At 38.4% G+C, this 19,579-nt stretch overlaps 1 protein-coding gene across 1 annotated transcript; it reads right to left on the bottom strand.

The window, feature by feature from the left end:
• Positions 1 to 3,963: 3,963 nt before the first annotated feature.
• Positions 3,964 to 4,584, bottom strand: LOC137836179 (uncharacterized mitochondrial protein AtMg00310-like). Its single transcript, XM_068645033.1, has one exon. It carries the CDS (start codon positions 4,582 to 4,584, stop codon positions 3,964 to 3,966), a length of 621 nt encoding a protein of 206 aa, XP_068501134.1.
• Between the last annotated feature and the right edge of the window lie 14,995 nt (positions 4,585 to 19,579).

The following is a 19,579-nucleotide window of genomic DNA, read 5'->3' as shown; positions in this document are numbered from 1 at the left end:
TTTTACCTTTGCAGAAATTGGAAATTTTACCTCCTCCCATCTAGTGAGGCTTTGATTTGGAAGTGATTTGAGTCTTTCTTTATCCTTTCCTGCCAATGAAAAAGGAAACAAGAGCATACAAACATTTTCAACATCATCTGATTTTAAGCCCATTGCTCCCACCAATTCATAAAATGTATCCAAATGTGAATATGGATCCTCATGTTCAATTGCTGTGAATTGATGGGCACTGATGAGAGTGAGAAAATCGAGATTTATTTCCAAGACCTTGGCGGTAGCAAGTATTGCAATACTAGAAAAATGTTTTGGCCCTTGGTACATGACATAATTTCCAAGTCTCCTCCTAAGGAGTGGTGCTTGTTTTTCTGTCATGTTGCTATCTTCCTAAAATATATTAGTGAGAAAAAATAATATTTTTTTTAAACAAAAAAAAAATTTCAAAAATAAATTTGAAGACAAAATGAAAACAACTTAAAATAAATATGCAAAATAAACAAAAATAAAACAATAAACAACAAAAAAAAAACAATAAAGAAATATAAAAAAAAATTTAAAACAAATAAACAGAATGAATTCAAATTAAAATAAACGGAATAAAATAAAAACAGAATCTACAAATAAAATCTAAAAATGAAACAAATCTTCAATTAAATAAAAAAAAAAGCAACACAATAAAGAAATATAAACATAATCCACCAATATAAACAAAAATTAAGAACTATTAACAAAAAATAAAAATAGTTAGAATATTTATAATATTTAGGAATCTATACTCAATAAATCAAACCTTTTCCCCGACAATAATGCCAAAAACTTGATGACTTTCTACGGCAAGTGCACCGCATTTGTCAGAAGTAATAATAGTCCCTAAGGACGGATATTGATTCCACAAGGAACAGTGAATTATCAAGTACAATAATCGTTAAATATAGAACAAAACAATAAAAAGAGTGTTGAATTGAGTGTGTTGGCAATGATCAATAAGAAAACAGACAAAGAATTACTTGCTTCAAGTTGGAAAAATAGGGATTAGGTTTCATCTCTCTCATTCTCATGTATTTTGACTAGCATGTCAATATTAAGTTCTTTGATTGAAATTGATGTCCGTAGAAAATTCATTTATATCGATCTCTCGGATATAAATTTTTTAAGAATGTTTCCTAAATATCGATCTCTCGCATACTTATAAAAACAAATTAGAAATCACAATCAAATGTTAATGGAAATTAACATTTCAAGTCTATCTTTAGCACTCAAATATGTATTGTTGTGTAGGTCAGAACCCTAACAATACCTCTCGGTCGGATTTAAGGTTCTCAATTTGTCACAGAAATTTAGAAGTAAAACAACAATAACAATAATCAATCAAGAATTGAATATTTTAATACATAAGATATCACCTAAATGCATAAGAGCTCAAACAGATGACTCCCAATCCCAAAGAGTAGAATTAGCCACGTATACTTCTAGCACCTTTCATTCTCCCAATTGGGTTACAATTCACTCAATGGTGTTTTCCTCTAAATCTTGCACAGTAGGGTTGAGTCTCTAGCCCCCTATTTAACCTAATTTTTTAGGGTTAGGTCGCTTCCTGTGTCGCGCTAATGGGCTAAGTGATAAACATAAAATAAGGCTCAATGTGTCTAACACATTCTTCCTTGAGCGAGGAATTCTCATTTGAGCGAGAAAGGCGTTGATTTCCGTAAACTATCCTAGAGCATTCTCGCTTGAGTGAGAATCTCCTATTGCAAAAGTGGCTTTTTCGGCACTCTTTTCCATTCTAGGACCTTCCAGGTTTCTCTTTTGAGCTCACATCATTACTCTTTAATCCAAATTTTCAATCTTCCCTAGAAACCTACATTTAACACAAAATTTGGGAATAAAATATTCTTATTCAAATAAAGATCATAAAAAATGTAAAAAAATATAAATTCATAAATTAGAGATTATTTTATATGTAAATTAGCAATAAATTCTCATAAGTGCCTATATTTTAATATAAAATATTACTGAAATTAGGCACTTATCAACTACCAATTATTTAGATTTTAAAGTTAGTAGCTAAGACCTTGGTAGCTAATTGGAGACCAATTTAAAAAATATTTATCAATACTAGAAACTATAATTGAGATACCAACAATTGTTTTAGTCTCTAAAATAGCATCTAATTTAGTAAATCTATCAACTAATTGTTTTTTGTTTCTATAAATGGTTTCTATTTAATGATGTTCTTGCAGTGAAGCTTTTGTGATACCAAAAATGTAAGATGAAAGATGGAACCAGTTTGGATGAAATCCTTGAAGCTTTTGTGATGTTGAAAAACTAACTTTGTGCACTAAATTCTCTTATTTCCTCCTCTCTTTCCTTTGAAAATATCTTTGCAGAAATAGCACCTTAAGGAAGAAGCCAGAGAATCCTCTTTCCTCAACACCAACAACTTGAAAACCCTAAAGCCTTCACCAACCAAGTAATCCGAGAAAATAAAGCAAGAAAAGCACAATTTGGAAAGCTAAACCAAAAAGAGAATAATGTGACAAACATCAATGTTTTTTTTTTATCAGCAAAAAATGAAAATTAAATTAAAAGAGATATAAAAGGGGTATCCCAACCCATTTACACAAAACAAACCACTTAAGGTGTTATCAAGTACAAGAGAAAAACCTTCACGGGAAAGAAACATATGCCATTTGTTGTAGGAGCTAAAACCCCTGCACCAACAATCACCCTATCTATATTGGGCTGCAAAAAGAGAAACAATCTACAACAGCAACTCCTCCATAGTACACCAAGCGAAATAGCTATCTCCATCATCTTTTTAGCTTCCAGTAACATCTCCAGATGCTTCAAGTTGACATTTGGCTTCACCATTGGCTTAAGACACCTGCCACACATGCCCGTCCCAGCTGCATATATTTCATCCGTTCAAATCTTTACAGCTTCTATTACTAGCTCCAGAAACCTTGTACCATCTCCACTTTTCACTAATATTAAGAGCACTCTCCAGCAACCTAATGCTTATTTCCTAACACCCTGCTAACCCCTCCTTCCAATCTGCTTCGAGCTGCATTACTCACTACTGCAACTTTACACATAAAATTAACTATCAATGATAAACCGCTGCCCCCTATCTTATACAACTTCAGCTAGCATCGGCCTACTTCCCAAATATGCTCCGCTCTGTTTCTGCAGCAACACCCTTGACAGAAACCATACCACAATATGCAGACCATAATTTCAAGTACCCCGTGATATTATACATTCGCTGCCCAGGAAAAAGCATACTCAAAACACTGCTAGAAGACACTGGTTAGGGTTCAAAAGCCAGTCAGAAAAAGCATAAGAGTAACCTGCTACCTTGTGTTTTAACTACAACCATGACTGTAGTTGAGCATTCTGAAAAATCTCATCATCATCAGGGACCCCTTCCTTAAAAACTACCAAGTTTCTTTGGTCCCAGATACAGCTAACAATTGTCGCCCATAAGCCAAGCCACACCTGGTTTTGTTTATTAGAAAGGTGAATTAAGTGGAAGTTCATCAGGTGATTCTGAATATCCTTGTTTTGGGCCCCCAAAACACCGATCCAACGGTAGCATCTTGACCAGACACGCTGTGCAAATACACAATGAAGGAAGAGATGTTGAGATGTTTCTTCGGATAGGTTGCATAACGGGCATAAAGTCGAATTCACAATCACTCCCCTTCTTACAAGATTAACTCTAGTTGGAACTCTATCCAGAAGGATTCTCCAAGCGGTGGTAAGTACTTTAGGCTTGGCTTTTGCTTGCCATAAATTACTAAACACACCTCCACTTGTATCAACATGGTTGGTCAAAATAGAGTAGGCTGATTTAACCGTAAACATACCTTTTGGGTCCCCTCTCCAAATAAGATGGTCCTGGGCCTCCTTGCTCATAGTCGTCATACTCAATACAGATATCAGCTCTAACTCCAAATTAGACTCTCATTCAAACCTCTCCCTTCTCCAGTTCAATCCCCAACGCCATCTATCCTCTCCCCATCTTTCTACCTCCCCCACCGTCTTCCCTTTATCACAAGACACAGAGTAAAGTCTAGGGTACAATTTTTTAAGACTCGTAGTTTGTAACCACACATCCTCCCATAACCGCACTGTGATCCCGTTGCCTACTTTCCACTGACAAGCCTTTTGGAACCATTCATCTTCATTCCCATCACCACATACCTTAGCTAGATCCCTCCACCACCATGATTGGTGCTTCAACCTAACCTGACTTGAGCCTGATGCTATGCCATATTTAGATACAATTACTTCTTTCCATTTTCCTCCCTCTCCATTCATAAGCCGCCATTTCCACTTAGCCAAAAGAGCTGAGTTAAAACTCCTAATCTCCTTTACTCCCAAACCTCCTTCCTGTAAGGGCTTACACACATTGTCCCAACTCACCCAAGAAATCGATTTATTTTGTCTTCCCCACTCCCAAAGAAATTTTCTTTGAATACTCCTGATATTGTTGCATACTGCAGCAGGGGCTTTGAAGATAGAGAGGTAGAACAAAGGTATAGCAGTGAACACCGATTTTAGTAGACAGATCCGACCCGCCATGTTGAGGAATCTCCCTTTCCATGAACTAAGTCTAGCTTCAATTTTCTTTATTACCGGCTCCCAGAACTATTTCTTCCTAGGATTTCCTCCCACTTGTACCCCCAGATATGGAAAGGGAAGGCTCATGATATTACAATTTAAAGTCTTCGCATAGGTACTCATGGCATAACTATCCACTCTAATTCCTGCCAACTTTGATTTATGAAAGTTGACTTTCAAACCTGAGGCAAGTTCAAAACACTGGAGTATGGCCTTGATCGCAAAGATATTATCAAACGAGTCCTCACACATGAAAAGAGTGTCATCTGCAAACTGTAGCAGACAACACTCATAATTATTCACTCCCACCTTTACACCTCTAAGAACTTCCGTCCTCAGAGCTTGTCTCACCATCCCTGCAAGACCTTCAGCAACCACTAAAAATAGAAAAGGGGCCAGGGGGTCGCCCTGTCTCAACCCACTAGAGGGTTTGAATTCCTCAGTGGGGCTTCCATTGACCAATACAGATATAGATGACGAGACCAAACATCCTTTCACCCATAATAACCATTTGTCATGAAAACCCATCCTCCGTAGCATATCAAGCAAAAAACTCCACCTTACTGAATCATACGCCTTTTCAAAATCCACCTTGAAGCATACCCCACTCTTCGTCTTCCTCTTAATCTAACAAACATCAATGTAAAATCAAAGAAAGTAGAAACAACAATTAATGGTAAGAAAAAAAGGCTAAGTCAACACAAAAATGAACCTAAAATATACTCTAGAATGGATTGTAAAAGAAAAATCTAGAGTGGACAAACACTGAATAGTCCAAAATTTATACATTTTTTTCATAAACTATTTTTGCGTGAAACTTTTATATAAAAAGCTTAACACAATATGTGATCAAATGCAACAAATTTGGGTCAAAAAAATTTATATTTTGTGTGAAACAAATCAAACACCGCAACACTAGGGTTTAGAAATTGAAACTGTTTTTTAGCGCTAGTAGAGAGGACTCAAACATTTATTGCAAAAAAAAAAATTACTACGAAGTGTCCATCTTGGCATAGGAAAGGAAGGCATAAAGGTCCACATGTCCTTTCCTCGATGGTATTAAATCCCGAAAGCCAGATTCCAAAATGCTCGGCACCTGGACAACCTGCCCCATCAGATCTAGAGGTCTACAAATTCTTGATGAACCTGAAGGTCACCTTTGACACTTCCTCCCTTTTGTGCAAAGAGTACACTCTTGATGCTCTGAAGGCTTATACCGGTACTCCTCGTTCCTTACCCTTAGTGTGACTAACTTCACTATTGTTATTAACAATTCACTTGTTTTCTTAGTAGAAAGGATGTTATAAAAAATCAACAAGAAAGAGCTAGCAGAAATGGCAAAAAGGATGAGGGCAGCTGCCAAGATGCCCGAGGAATCTCTTAAATCAATGAAGGCCCCAGAGATAGTCGTCCAAACTTCAATCGAGCAAGACGAGGAGACTACCTTTAGGTTGGTCTTTAAGAGAAAAAGAAAGGCGACTACTCTCCCTGCTGAGCACTCACACTCTGATGGCCGAACTCCACATCGAGGCATTGTTCACTCTAAAGGCCATCAAGATGTAATTGTTGTTCAAGAGTGTGAAGTTGGGAGCTCCAAGGGGAATAGCTTATGGGATTAAAGCCTTGACATTGCTTCATACTTTGAGAAGGCCTTCTTGCTCGACGAAGATAGAGAAACACTCATGGCTTTCAACAAAGACCACTTGGTTTGTGATGCCATGAAACAAATTGGGCAAGCCTTCGCCACAGGTTGTTTGGCTGTGACCAAGATGAAAAATCAGAGGTTGGCAAAGGACCTGAAGGCCCAAGAGAATGCTGAGCTCCGCTAGGAAATAGAGTGTCTTCAAAATAAGCTCAAGCATTCCAACAATTTACAACAAGAAGCCAAGCGACTTCGAGCCGAGAAAGCTAAGTAGGCAACAGAACAAGCCCAAAGGTTGCATGCCTAACTGAAGAAAGGAGCAAGCTCTTATCTGTAGTCGACAAATTAAAGGGGGAGCTGGCTCGAAAAGATGAAAACTTCGCCAATACTACATAGGTGTTCAAGTTAGACACTGCCCAATCCTACCTTGTGGGATTCGAGGCAGCTATTGAACAAGCATCAGGACTCCTCCCGAAATTGACTATTCTGAACTCGACCCGTGTAAAACCGTGGTTGATGGTCAATTAAGGGACGAATAGCTTGAACTTTTACCTGTCTGTAAAATTTTATCTTTCCTTACTATTTGAACAACTTATCTTTTATATTTATGGCCACTGAGTCACTTTATAACTATTTTAAAACCTTTGTGAATGCATGTCATGCCATGATACTTAACATGGTATAACTTCGACTAGCTTAAATTACTTATTACATAGCAAACCTCAAATAGCTTAAGTATAACAGCTATTGTTAATATACATGCAGGTAATCTAACACTTAAGCTAGCTCATCTCTATATCTTAAGTAATAAAGATAACAAGAATCCGACTTAGGAAAATCTAAGCATGGCAAACAGTGGAATTCTCACTTAACAAAGAACTTACCTTTTGGCGAACTATACACCCATAGCCACGTTAGGCTTATGCTCAATCTCGACGTGCATAGGTGTATTTCACCAACTTGGCCAAGGGCCATATATCTTGATGTCGTCAAGCTTTGCTTCGCAGAGCGCTTACCCGGATAGTCGCACATTTCCGAGCTTGGTCGTCTTACCCTAAGCCAAGAATGGTTCATTCATCTATCAGGGTGCATAAACTCGGGTACCCACTCGTGCTCCGAGTTAACCCCAATTATTGTAAGCGTAGGCAGACAATTCCACTACGCATCATCTAATGAACTTGGGTGATCGTTCTCTGCCGAGTTAACCCGACTTATCATGCACTTAAACAATACTTATTTGCAGAGCACCTAAACTCGGGTGATCGTACTTACATCGAGTTAGGTCGTCTTACCTTACCTCGAGCCAAACAACTTAGTTATAACAAATCAAACTATAGAGCGCCTGTACTCGGGTGGTCTTACTGACACCGAGTTAGGTCGTCTTACCTGACACTAGATAACCAATTTATACATAGGGCGCCTATACTTGGATGACTCTTACTCGCTTTGGACTAGGACATCTTACCATGCCTTATTATTTTCCAATGCAATGGGCTTACTTGGCTAATTGAGTTACGTCTTACCATGCCTTATTGCTTGCCAATGCAGTGCACCTACTTAGCTGACGAGTTACGTCCTACCGTGCCTTATTACTTGTCAATGTAGTGCGCCTACTCGGTTGATCGAGTTACGTCTTATCGTGCCTTATTAGAGCGTTGACAGGCTTGCTTATGATGTATAAATACATGCAAAAATACTTTGCCACACATACTCAGTTAATTAATCTCACAGAGCATTTATACCCAGTTAACTTTATCTGTTCCAAGTTATGTCGTCTTACCATGTGCTCAACAACAAATCCATCTTCACAGGGCGCCTATACTCGGATGACTCTATTCATTCCGAGCTAGGTCTTCTTACCATGTGCTAAGTCACGTAAATCAACAAAACTAATGCATCATCTTCCAAGAACAAACTTATCATTAGATGACCTCGTTAAGAAACCCCTTTAAGGGAAAACGAGCATCCCCTGAAACATGATATTGTTAAAAAAGAAAGCATTAAAACAAAAACATCCTAACTGAAGAAAAACTTCATTTAAGGAATGGCTCCCCCCTCCGGGGTTTCTAGCCTGTATGCTTTGTTCTTGAGCACCTCGACTATGCGAAACGGGCCAGTCCACTTCGGAGATCACTTTTTTCTAACTGATAGGGATGGGCCTTTCACATCACCAAGTCGGCAACCTCGAACTGTTGAGTTCTCATCTTGGTATTTTGCCTCAACTCCACCATCCTCTTTAGAGCCTTCAAGTTAATGCGGTTATGCTCATGCACCTCGTCTAACAAGTCCAAATTCACCTTCCTTCCTTCATTGGATTCCTCCACAACGAAACCTTGGAACCGAGGGGAGTTCTCCTGGATTTCCACTAGTATCATGGCATCTGACCCATATACCAAACTGAAGGGTGTCTCTTTATTTGTTGACAGATGGGTGGTGTGATAGGCCCACAAGATTCTGGGAACTTCCTCTGACCAAGTTCCCTTTGCCTTCTCCAACCTTCTCTTCAACCCCCAAAACAAGACTCTGTTAGCTGATTCAACTTGACCATTAATTTGAGGGTGTTCTATTGAGGTGAAGATCTGCTTTATCCCCAGCTCCGAGCATAGCTTACCCAACTGTTGACTAGCAAATTGGGTTCCATTATCGGACACTAGGTGCCTTGCGATCCCAACACGACACACAATGTTCTTCCACACAAAATGTTGCACCTTGTGGGCAGTTATTTGTGCAACTGGCTCAGCTTCGACCCACTTGGTGAAGTACTCGATTACCGCAATAAGGTATTTCATCTTCCATATTGCCAAAGGGAAAGGACCCAGGATGTTTATTCCCCAAGTATGGAAAGGCTGTTAGAAGATATGACTTTAAACTAGAGGGGGGTGAATGGTTTAAAGAGGGATTTCAAAAACTTTTAAACCTTAAATGAAATTACTTTGAGAATATCTTGATAAAGAAATCAGTTTTTCAAAACACAAAGCTAAAAGCACAGCACCAGCAAAACAATCAGTTGTTTCGCAGAAACAATCGGTTGTTTATATCAGTTTACAAATATCAAAACTGAATTTAAAGAGCTAAGGGATAGAGAAAATGCACACAGAGATTTATACTGGTTCACTCTAAATCCAGAGCTACGTCCAGTCTTCTCAGAAACCACTGAGGAACACCACTAAGCAATCAAACCTAGATCACTTACAACACAACCAAGAAAGTGACCTTGATCGCCTCAAGACACACACTTCTCTTGGCCAACACACCAACATTAAGAATGCTGATCTTGATCCCCTCAAGAACACACAACACTTCTCAGCAAACACACAGAAGAAACTTGTTCAACAGATACAAGGATTATACTTGTTACAGAAGCAAATATGAAATCAATACAAGCAGAAATCCTATCTCACACACTTTGATCAATCTCAATCTCTAAGCAATCTCAACTCTTTGAAAAACTCAAAATCTTGTGTTAAAAATTGTTATTACTCAAATCTGTTTTTCTGAATATATTCAAAGATGTTTGTTATCAAATCTTAACAAACTTATTCATTGCATTTAAAGATTGGTCAAAACATTAAAGACTGAAGCGTAATCAATTAAAACATTTAAAGCTCAGTCAAAAACAAAAACCATTTTTCTGTTATGGTACCAAAACAAACAATCGGTTGTTTCCTCGAATCAATCGGTTGTTTTGGTTTTAACAGCTTAACCATTTGAAAAACAGTTTTCAATCTTTTCTAAAAACACCTTAGTATAAAACAATCGGTTGTTTCGACAAAACAATCGGTTGTTTTTCACTTAGTTTGAAAAACACTTTTCTTTTAAAAAGATTGAGAATGCCTATGCTTTGGATTCGATCAAGGGTGAATTACATAAACAATCTACCCCAAATCCTATCTAAGACAGCTCAGCAACAGCAAGCACAACCAAGCCTTCAACATCCTTCAAAGGGTTTGGATTCTTCAAAGCTTGAACACCACTTGGTTCAACAAAGGCCACGAGCTATAAATCGACCGCAACTCCTCGGCTAGTGCGTGATGCCAATCAACATGCTTCTGACATTGCTCACAGCATTGTGCATACTTCACACAATCCTCCTTCATGGTTGGCCAACAATACCCAGCTCAGATGACCTTCAACGAGATAGCTTGTACCCCTTTGTTGCTATTGTAAATGCCCTCATGGAGCTCGGCCATGATGTGGGTACACTGATATCCACTCATACAAGTGAGGATTGTGTGAGTATAGCCATGACGAAAAAGTTTGCCATCTATCAGGGTATACTTCCCCGCATTCCTCTTAACTGTCTTAGCCTCCGTAGGCTCGGCAGGAAGTAACTCCTCAGCTAGGTAACGCTGGTAAGGGGTTATCCAAGTCTCTATGTTGACTTGCCAAACCTCAAGAAACTCATGCCCCAACAACCCATAGGTAATCCTGGGGACCTTCAAGGTCTCCTGAGTCATCGACCAATGCCTCCTCCCCTTCTCCGAGCTCACCCCAAAGACCTCGGCTGGTCCTCTTCCAGTTGTCCTCGGTGACTTTAAGGTCTCCTGGAAGACTGACCTCTACCGACCTCTTTTCCCTAAACTGCAAGCTTGGACAGCAGGTCTGCTCAGGAGTTCTGCTCTCTAGAAACATGTACAAGTTCAAACATAGAGAAGACTGCTTTCCAAAGCATTGCATACCTGATATATGAGGCTAGCTATGGATCATTAGCCTGATACTCACCCGTGACTTGCCCCATGACAAGCAACAAATCACTCTTCACCAGTAAACTCCGAGCTCCCAACTCTTTGGCTAGCAGCATTCTTGCTATCAAGGCCTCATACTCAGCTTGATTGTTGCTCCCTTTGAACGCAAACCTCAAGGCTTACTCGATTAAAAGCTCACTTGGCCCTTCTAAAATGACCCCAACTCCATTCCCTTGTTGGTTGGAGGATCCATCTATCGAAAGGATCCATTGGAAGTCATTAGGATCAGGTTGGGAACCCTCAGGTGAAAGCTCTACCATGAAATCAACATACACCTGACCCTTAATCGGCCCTCAAGGTTCATATTGTATATCAAACTCGGATAACTCAATTGCCCAACGGACCATCCACTAGCGTAGAAATGCTAAACAAGGGCAACTATTTTACATTTACAATGGCGGCTATAAAGCCGCATTTGATTAGCACACATTCGTAAATCAAAGAGATACAAATGCGGCTATATAGCCACATTTGTAAATACTATTTATAAGGGCGGCTATTTCTGGTAGCCGCATTTGTATATGCTTCTGAATCAGGTGACAGAGTTTAGGGGTATAGCATTTGTAAATCATGCGCTAGATTTATAAATGTGGCTATGGTAAATAGTCGCACTTGTAAATAGTGTTTTTTTTAGTGCAATCTGTTTAGTGCTAATAAATTAACCTGTTCAATTATATATACCCAGCCAGGCAAATACATAAATTCAGATAAATTTAGAGAATCAAATATATATTGATCAAAATGTACATTACAAACATTAATCAAATTACATATAATCTCTACACTATTGATCAACTATCCTAAAGTTATAAAAATTTATGAAATATGTGGACCAAGAATGTCTCACATATGTTATGGCATCCGAAGTCATTGGTGCTTCATCCATGAAGAACTGCATTTCAAAATATGGTTGACATAAATTAGTTTTAAGATACATATATGTTCAAGAATTATAAAAATAATTTAACATATCATGTTACCACTTTCCAATCACTTTTAAGGCCTAGTCTTATAATGGTAATCATCCATTGCATAACGTAATAGCCACACTCATAGCTTCCTGGTTGTTTATTACACTATAATCCAACAAAAAGTAAAAGTAAGTATATTGATAAACAATGATAAGAGAAAGAAAAAAATTACAAGCCTTTATTCTTATCCATGAACCTTTATTGTAAATAACTAGTAAAACAGGCCATGAACTGTGATTTGTACTCATATTACCAAACATATTCATTCTATCTGTAGCTAAACCAAGTCAGATATTTCTTGATTTTTTACCAAACTCTGGAAACTCATCATCAAATTTCTTCCACTGAATAGAATCACTTGGATGTCGGTACATGCCATCACATTTCCTCTCATCTACATGTCATCTAAGATTCTTAGCATCGTTTGGGTTTGCAAACAAACGCTTCATCCTTGAAATGATAGGAAGATACCACATAACCTTCATTGGGGGTACATGCTTTTCTATATCTTCAATAGTATCATCATCTTTTTGTTTCAACTTATAATGTGATAACCCACACCTCGGACAACTTTTCAACAATTCAAAATCTTTCTGGTATAATATACAATCATTAGGACATGCATGTTTCTTTTTATACTCCATACCCATTGAACAAAGAATCTTTTTGGCCTCATAATTACGATTAGGTAGAGTATTTCCCTCTGGAAGCATATCCTTCAACAACTGAAGCAATTTCGTGAAGCTTTTATCAGTCCATCCATTTATTGCCTTCAAATTCATCAATCTTAACACTGCCGACAACCGTGTGAAGTTAGTTGATCCAGGATACAATGGAGTCTCTGCATCGCTTGACATACTTCCATATTCATGTGCTTCTACAAAAGACTCAGCTCCCACATCACAAATCATGTCCTCCAATCGATCATCATCTACATCATCATGTACTGCATCATCCATGATGGACCCCACATATTCTTCAGGTACGGAAACACGTGGTAAATTTAACAATTCACCATGCCATGTCCAAGTTTTATGAGATCGAAGAAACCCATAAAAGGTGTTTCCTCCTTATCTTAACATCCAGTATCCTTCCATTTAAACAGTTAACGCACGGACACCTGATCTTTGCTCCATCATGACCACTATTAATTGCGTTACGTTGTGCAAATTGTATAAATTCTTCTACTCCTCTTTCGAACTCATCACTTATGCGAAGAGAATTAATCCAATTTCGATCCATTATATTCTGAAATAGTCATGCAGGTGATTTTTAATCAGTGTTCTACCTAACTTGTTTGCCGAGGGTCGAACACCCTCAGACTCAATACCAACACGTATCAATTGTCGAGGGTGCAACACCCTCGGACTCAATCCAAACACGATATTTCTATTCTATACTAACAACTAACATAATATAAATTAAAATAAACACTAAATAATATAAATTTTAAAAAATAAAAATTATAATACATAAAAAAAATTATAACATTAAAACAAAATTCAAAAAATACAACCAACCTTGTGTGTGAAGGCAATGTTCCCAAGGTGCCACGGCGGCGACAGCGAACGAGGCGACAGTAGCGGACGCGGCGACGGAGCACACAAGCTAGAAGAGAGAAACCTACAAAGGCAATGTAACAGTATCAATGAAGGCAATCCAACAGTATGAACAATATAATAACGTTGTATGAACGAAGGCACAAACGCACGAAGAAGAAAGAGAGCTCACAAACTTACCACGAAGGCATGAAAGCTTCAAGAACATAGGAACGCGAAGCACAAATGAGAGCATAGTCAATGGCGAAACGCTTATGGAGAAAGAAAGTGTAGTGAATGGCGCGCTTCTGAAGTGAGTTAGGGTAAAAAAAGATTTTCAAATGCAGCTATTTGTAACAGCCGCATTCGTAAATTAAAGCGCTTGATTTATGAATGCGGTTGTTACAAAAGCCGCATTCAAATGAACTTAATTTAAAAAATGTCACTGTGTTTTTTACAAGTGCGTCTGTTTGTAAAACCGCACTTAATAAGGAGCCCTTGTTTTGCCTTTTTGCACTAGTGATCTGACCTGCTATGTCGGGCTTCTGAAGAACCTTGCGAATGGGTAGATCAGACAACACACGGTGAAGCTCTTAAAGTAGTGGCAGAGTCAGCGAGCTGTAAACAGCACGATTAAGGCAGCTTTCTCGATAGTCTGATACCGAGTTTTCGGTCCCTGTAGTACCTTACTCACAAAGTAGACCGACTTTTGGATTTCATCCTCATCTTGCAAAATGATTGAGCTGATTGCCTGATATGTAATCACAAAATAAAGACGAATAGGGGTACCAGGAATTGGCTTACCAAGAACAGGGGGACTGGCTAAGTATTCCTGTAACTTGGTGAAAGCTTCTTCACACTCACTAGTCAACACAAATCGACTGTTCTTCTTGAGGCATTGAGAATATGGATACCCCTTATCTCCACTCGCTGACAAGAAATGAGACAGGCGGTCATGTGTCCAATTAACTGTTAAATCTCCTTCACATTGGTGGGGCTTCTCATTTCCTATGATTGCAACACATTTATTGGGGTTTGCCTCTATTCCCCTTTCAGTCAACAAGAAATCAAGGAACTTCCCTGCTTCCACCCCGAATACACACTTTTCAGGATTAAGCTTCAAGTTGTACTTAGCTATTGTCATGAATAGCTATTCTAGGTCAACAATGTGTTGATCCTTCACTTCCGATGTGACGACCATGTCGTCTACATACGCATGAAAGTTTCACCCAAGCATTGGGGCGAGGATCCTATCCATCAAACTTTGATAAGTGGCGCGAACATTCTTAAGGCCAAAGGGCATGACCTTGTAGCAGTAGTTGGTGAACTTGGCCATAAAGGTTGTCTTGCTCTCGTCCATCTGGTGCATACAAATATGGTTCTACCCTGAGAACGCATCCAGAAAGCTCAACAACGGACAACCCGAGCTGTTGTCAACCAAGGAGTTTATGCTCGGTAACGGGTAAGAATCCTTGGGACAAGCCTTATTCAGGTTGGGGAAGTTGACGCACATTCTCCACTTCTCATTGGCCTTCTTTACCAACACAACATTCACCAATCACTTAGGGTATTGGATTTCCCTTATGTGATCAACACTCAAAAGCTTTTGAGTTTCTTCTTGAATGACAAGGCGATTATCCTTATTGAACTTTCTCCTCCTTTGAACCACTGGCTTGACCTTTTCATCCATGGTAAGCCTATTGCATAAAAAGTTTGGGTCTAACCCGGGCATGTCCATGGATGACCACGCAAAAGCATTCATGTGCTTTGAGATCACCTCAGCTATCTTATCTTGCAACTCTTTGCATAGCGAGGTGCCAAGTTTGAACTTTTTCCCTCTTATCTCTCTTTCCTAAACCTCTCAAACAAGTTCAGGTCGCCTCTCACTGGCGACGTCTGCCTCCGCAATCCATTCTGGTTCTTTTGCCTGAACAGTGATTGTTTAAGTTCCTCTTCTATTCTTTAGGATACTCTCATAGCACTTTCGCGCCGTCTTCTGATCGGAATTAATTTTAATCACTCCTCCCTCAGAAGAAGGCAACTTCATCTTCATATGGGTTGTTGAGGCCACCACACCCAATCTGTTTAGGGAAGGTTGCCCTGAAAGCAAATTGTAAGCGGAGGATGCATTAACAACGATGTACCTGATGGTGATCGTCCTGGTCGCGAAGTCGCCAGAGAAGGTAGTCCTTAGTTCAACATATCCTCGTACTTCTACCTGATCTCTCGCGAAGCCGACCAAGCACCCATCGTATGGTCTCAGCTAGTCAAGGGACAACCGTAAGCTAGTGAATGTTGTCAAGAACATCACGTCAGTCGAGCTCCCTTGGTCAATCAAGACTCTATGCACCTTCCTTCCTATGGTGACAACAGATATCACCACCGGATCATTCTCATGAGGAACCATGTCCTATAGGTCAGAGCTCGCGATGCAGAGTGTGGGTTCTATTGGATGATCAGATCTTCTCGCCTCCAAGGACATCACTACTCGTGCATACCGCTTACGCTTGGAAGCAGAGCTCTCTCCTCCAAAAAATCCTCTCAAGATGGTGTTCAGCTCTCCATGGACCGGTGTCTCATGCGCTTGGTCCCTGATGGTAACTTCTCCCTTTGGCTCTTCCTGGTCAGCCTCAAGATACTCCTTCAAGAACCCTTCCTTCACCAAGCTAGCCAGTTGGTGACCGAGAGTTATACACCGCTCGACATTATGCCCAAATACCTTGTGGAACTCACACCAGGCATCTCTTCGTGACCCCAGATTCTGATTTGTCCTTTGGGAAATTTCAGCTTGTCCACTACCCCTAACATGCTTAGCAATTCCTTGTATGACACTCGAAACTGGGGTCGAGTTACCGAATCCTCCCTAACCTTCGTCTTGGGTTCGTTTCTCTTGGCTACGTATGGTACGTACCTCGAGTTTGTTCTCTTCTCGATCGAGGTTTCATTAACCCACAAGGGTCAGGCTCAGCTGTTCTCCTTAGGCTAGGTTGCTTTAAACGCGAGTTATCATTCTTTCTGACTATGAACATCTTACAACGGATGGTGTCTGTTCCTCAGAGACAATCATCTGGGCATTGAATGCCGTGAGATGATTTTCAAGGTCCTCTACCCCTGAGAAAGAGGCAATCGTGGGTGTGATGTAATGAGTTGGCATAGGCTCATCCATGATCGCCTGTGAAAATGGCTTGGGACTATTTCTCAAAGACAAGTTTAGACCTCGTTTCGTAGTGGAACGTCGGTCACGTTGGTGTAGATTTCTACGTAAGTCCTCATTGGACTTGTGCAATTCCTCGTTGGCTACCTGGGAGGCCTCGATCTTTGTCATCAACCGATTCTACAGAAGTGCTTACTCAGCTCTGGCTTTCTTTTGGATTCGTTCTTGCTCTTGTTTATTCTGCTCATTAGCTCTTGGAGAGCCATCATGGTCTCCATGAGTTGCTATAAGGTGAGGGCATCACTTGCTTCAAATCCCTACGGGCCTTGCCTGTTTCTCATCACGTCGGAAAGCTCAAACACGAATGTGGATGGGATCAAGTTTATCGGGCCCAACAGTGGGCGCCAAATGTTCTTGCTGGTTGACCTTCGGGTTAACTGGATGGGCAAGCTCCGCTTCTAATCTGCCTCTTCTTGGTGCACTGGAACAATGCTCCATTGAAACAGAGGGGGCTCTATTGGTTGATCACACTCTTACGATCAAGTAAGTGAGAGCATACAAAATAATAATCAGTTTCAGTCTCTAGTACTCAGAAACAACATACATTTACTGTCTCAAACCCCTTTTATAGTTATCGTTATCCCTCTAACAGCTTTCACTCATGATAATATAATCTCTACTGAAAGCATAAAATAATAACAAAAAACCACCTACTCACATGCACCTTCACGTTTGGGTGCTAACAACAGGAAAATATTTTGTCCACGGGCACCTTTACTCACAATGCTAACAGCAGAAGAGAATCTCATGCACCTTTACTCTCAAACGCTCTCTACTTATTTAACAGCTTTATATATTCAACCAGTAGCTTTATGCGTATATTTAACTAAGAGCTTTGTGCATATATTCACATATATTCTATTCTAACAACTTAATATATATTGACATATATATATTTAACTAACAACTTTATATTAATATATGACCAAACTCATTATTTTCTCTATTTTAATTATTCCTCATCACTCTTACCAACGAAACTGGCATGACCTGCTTTTGAGCCCAAAGTCGAGTTGACCATACCCAAATACTTAGACCGAGGTCCCGAGCACACGAGCACTCTTGTCCAATACACCTTGAGAGGTGAAGAATACTTGTGTACCCGGAGAGGTGAAGAATACTTGTGTACCTAGAGAGGTGGAGAATACTTAAGTAGATAAAGGCTCTTAAGTGGGTTGCTTAAGGAAATTGGGCGTTGCCCAAGTTATGGATGAACCAATATAAATTTTATGCGTATTCTTTTCACTATCCTTTACCTTTTAGAGGTTGTGCTATATTCAACCCCCTTTCTAGAGCCAATTGTACCTTAAAAAATATTTGTTTGTATCAAAAAGTTTAGGAAGAAAGTAGCTTAGCTCGCATCTCGAGATATCTTTAATATATGAAATCAAAGAAATTTCCTTGGTAGACAAACATTCCCTAGACACATAGCATAAGCACATGTATATTTAATTTAAGTATGAGGTTTGATTTATCCATCTGTATCGTTTGACTACACAGTGTTGTATCATATGTCAAACGAAACACTTGCGTCTTACATTATTTTTTGTTTGTATCATCTTAAAAGAAATAAAAATGTGTTAATGTTTTACACTTGTTGTTTTGAAGTACTAATTAAAATCTTAATGTGTTGGATTTTTGCCTTAACAGTCAATTATCCTTATAAACATTAAGCAGAGTCTATTTAAGCTTTATAATAGGATTTCTCTTCAATCAACGATGTTGATGCAGGAATAACAACATGTTTCTCTTTAAATATAGTAAGATCAATTTCCATAACACTTAGGTGAAACATGACTTGCTCATTCTATTATGAGAAATTAAACCTATTAAAAATTGGCATAGTGATACATGAGAATTCACCATATTGATTAATCAATTTTTGTTATGAGTCATAAAACATATGTTATACACATTTAAGATCACAATTAAAATATATTGACGTTCTCTTTGAATGATACATCAACATCCAACTTAAAAAAAAATATGGTTATGCTAATATAATTATTACACAATTAAAACATCTACCAATCAAACTCAAATAGTGGGTATATAAGTAAAATTAGTGCTCATAAAATTGTCTACAATTATATTCATTAATTACAAAGTTAAATAGTTAACCTTCATATGATCATAAACATCTTATAATAAAATGAATTTCAATATGCTCATAAATCATTAAAACATATAATATAACACCTATTTTTAATGACATAAATCATCATTAATTTAGAATTAAATAAAAATTAAAATTTCACCATTTTAGTGACTAACAAATTCATCATACATTTAATTCCATCCAAATATAAATCCCTACACATGTTATTAATTATACACAATACTTTTATTTTCTCATTCTAAGTCAAACAATTCACATATTTGATTTATCTTTTTTTTTCTCATGCAACATAAGAAAAATTAACAATTTCATTATAACAATGCATACACATAAAAACTTTTCAATCAACTTGCAGCGAACACATAAATCTTTTATGTGTATAGTGAAAAGTACACAACTTTATCATCCAATCAAACTATGTGCAGTGAAAAACCCATAATCATATTATAGTATAAACAACAAATTCTTTTCATACCCACAATATTCAAATCCTCCTCCAATATACCACATGTAAAACCATTACTATTTTCTAATAACTACATAAATCAGGCTCATATATATATATATATATATATATATATATATATATATATATATATATATATATATATATATATATATATATATTTAGGGTTTAGGGTTTAGGGTTTTTTTCCCACTAAAACAAAACTCTAACAGACCCGACAAATAATATTGAATAAATAAAGCGGAATAATAAAAGAGATAA

Source organism: Phaseolus vulgaris, chromosome 5 (assembly GCF_000499845.2).
Source record: "Phaseolus vulgaris cultivar G19833 chromosome 5, P. vulgaris v2.0, whole genome shotgun sequence".
Taxonomy (NCBI): Eukaryota; Viridiplantae; Streptophyta; class Magnoliopsida; order Fabales; family Fabaceae; genus Phaseolus; species Phaseolus vulgaris.
Note: the sequence above shows the minus strand (reverse complement) of the source record. Positions and strands in the feature narration are given on the sequence as shown.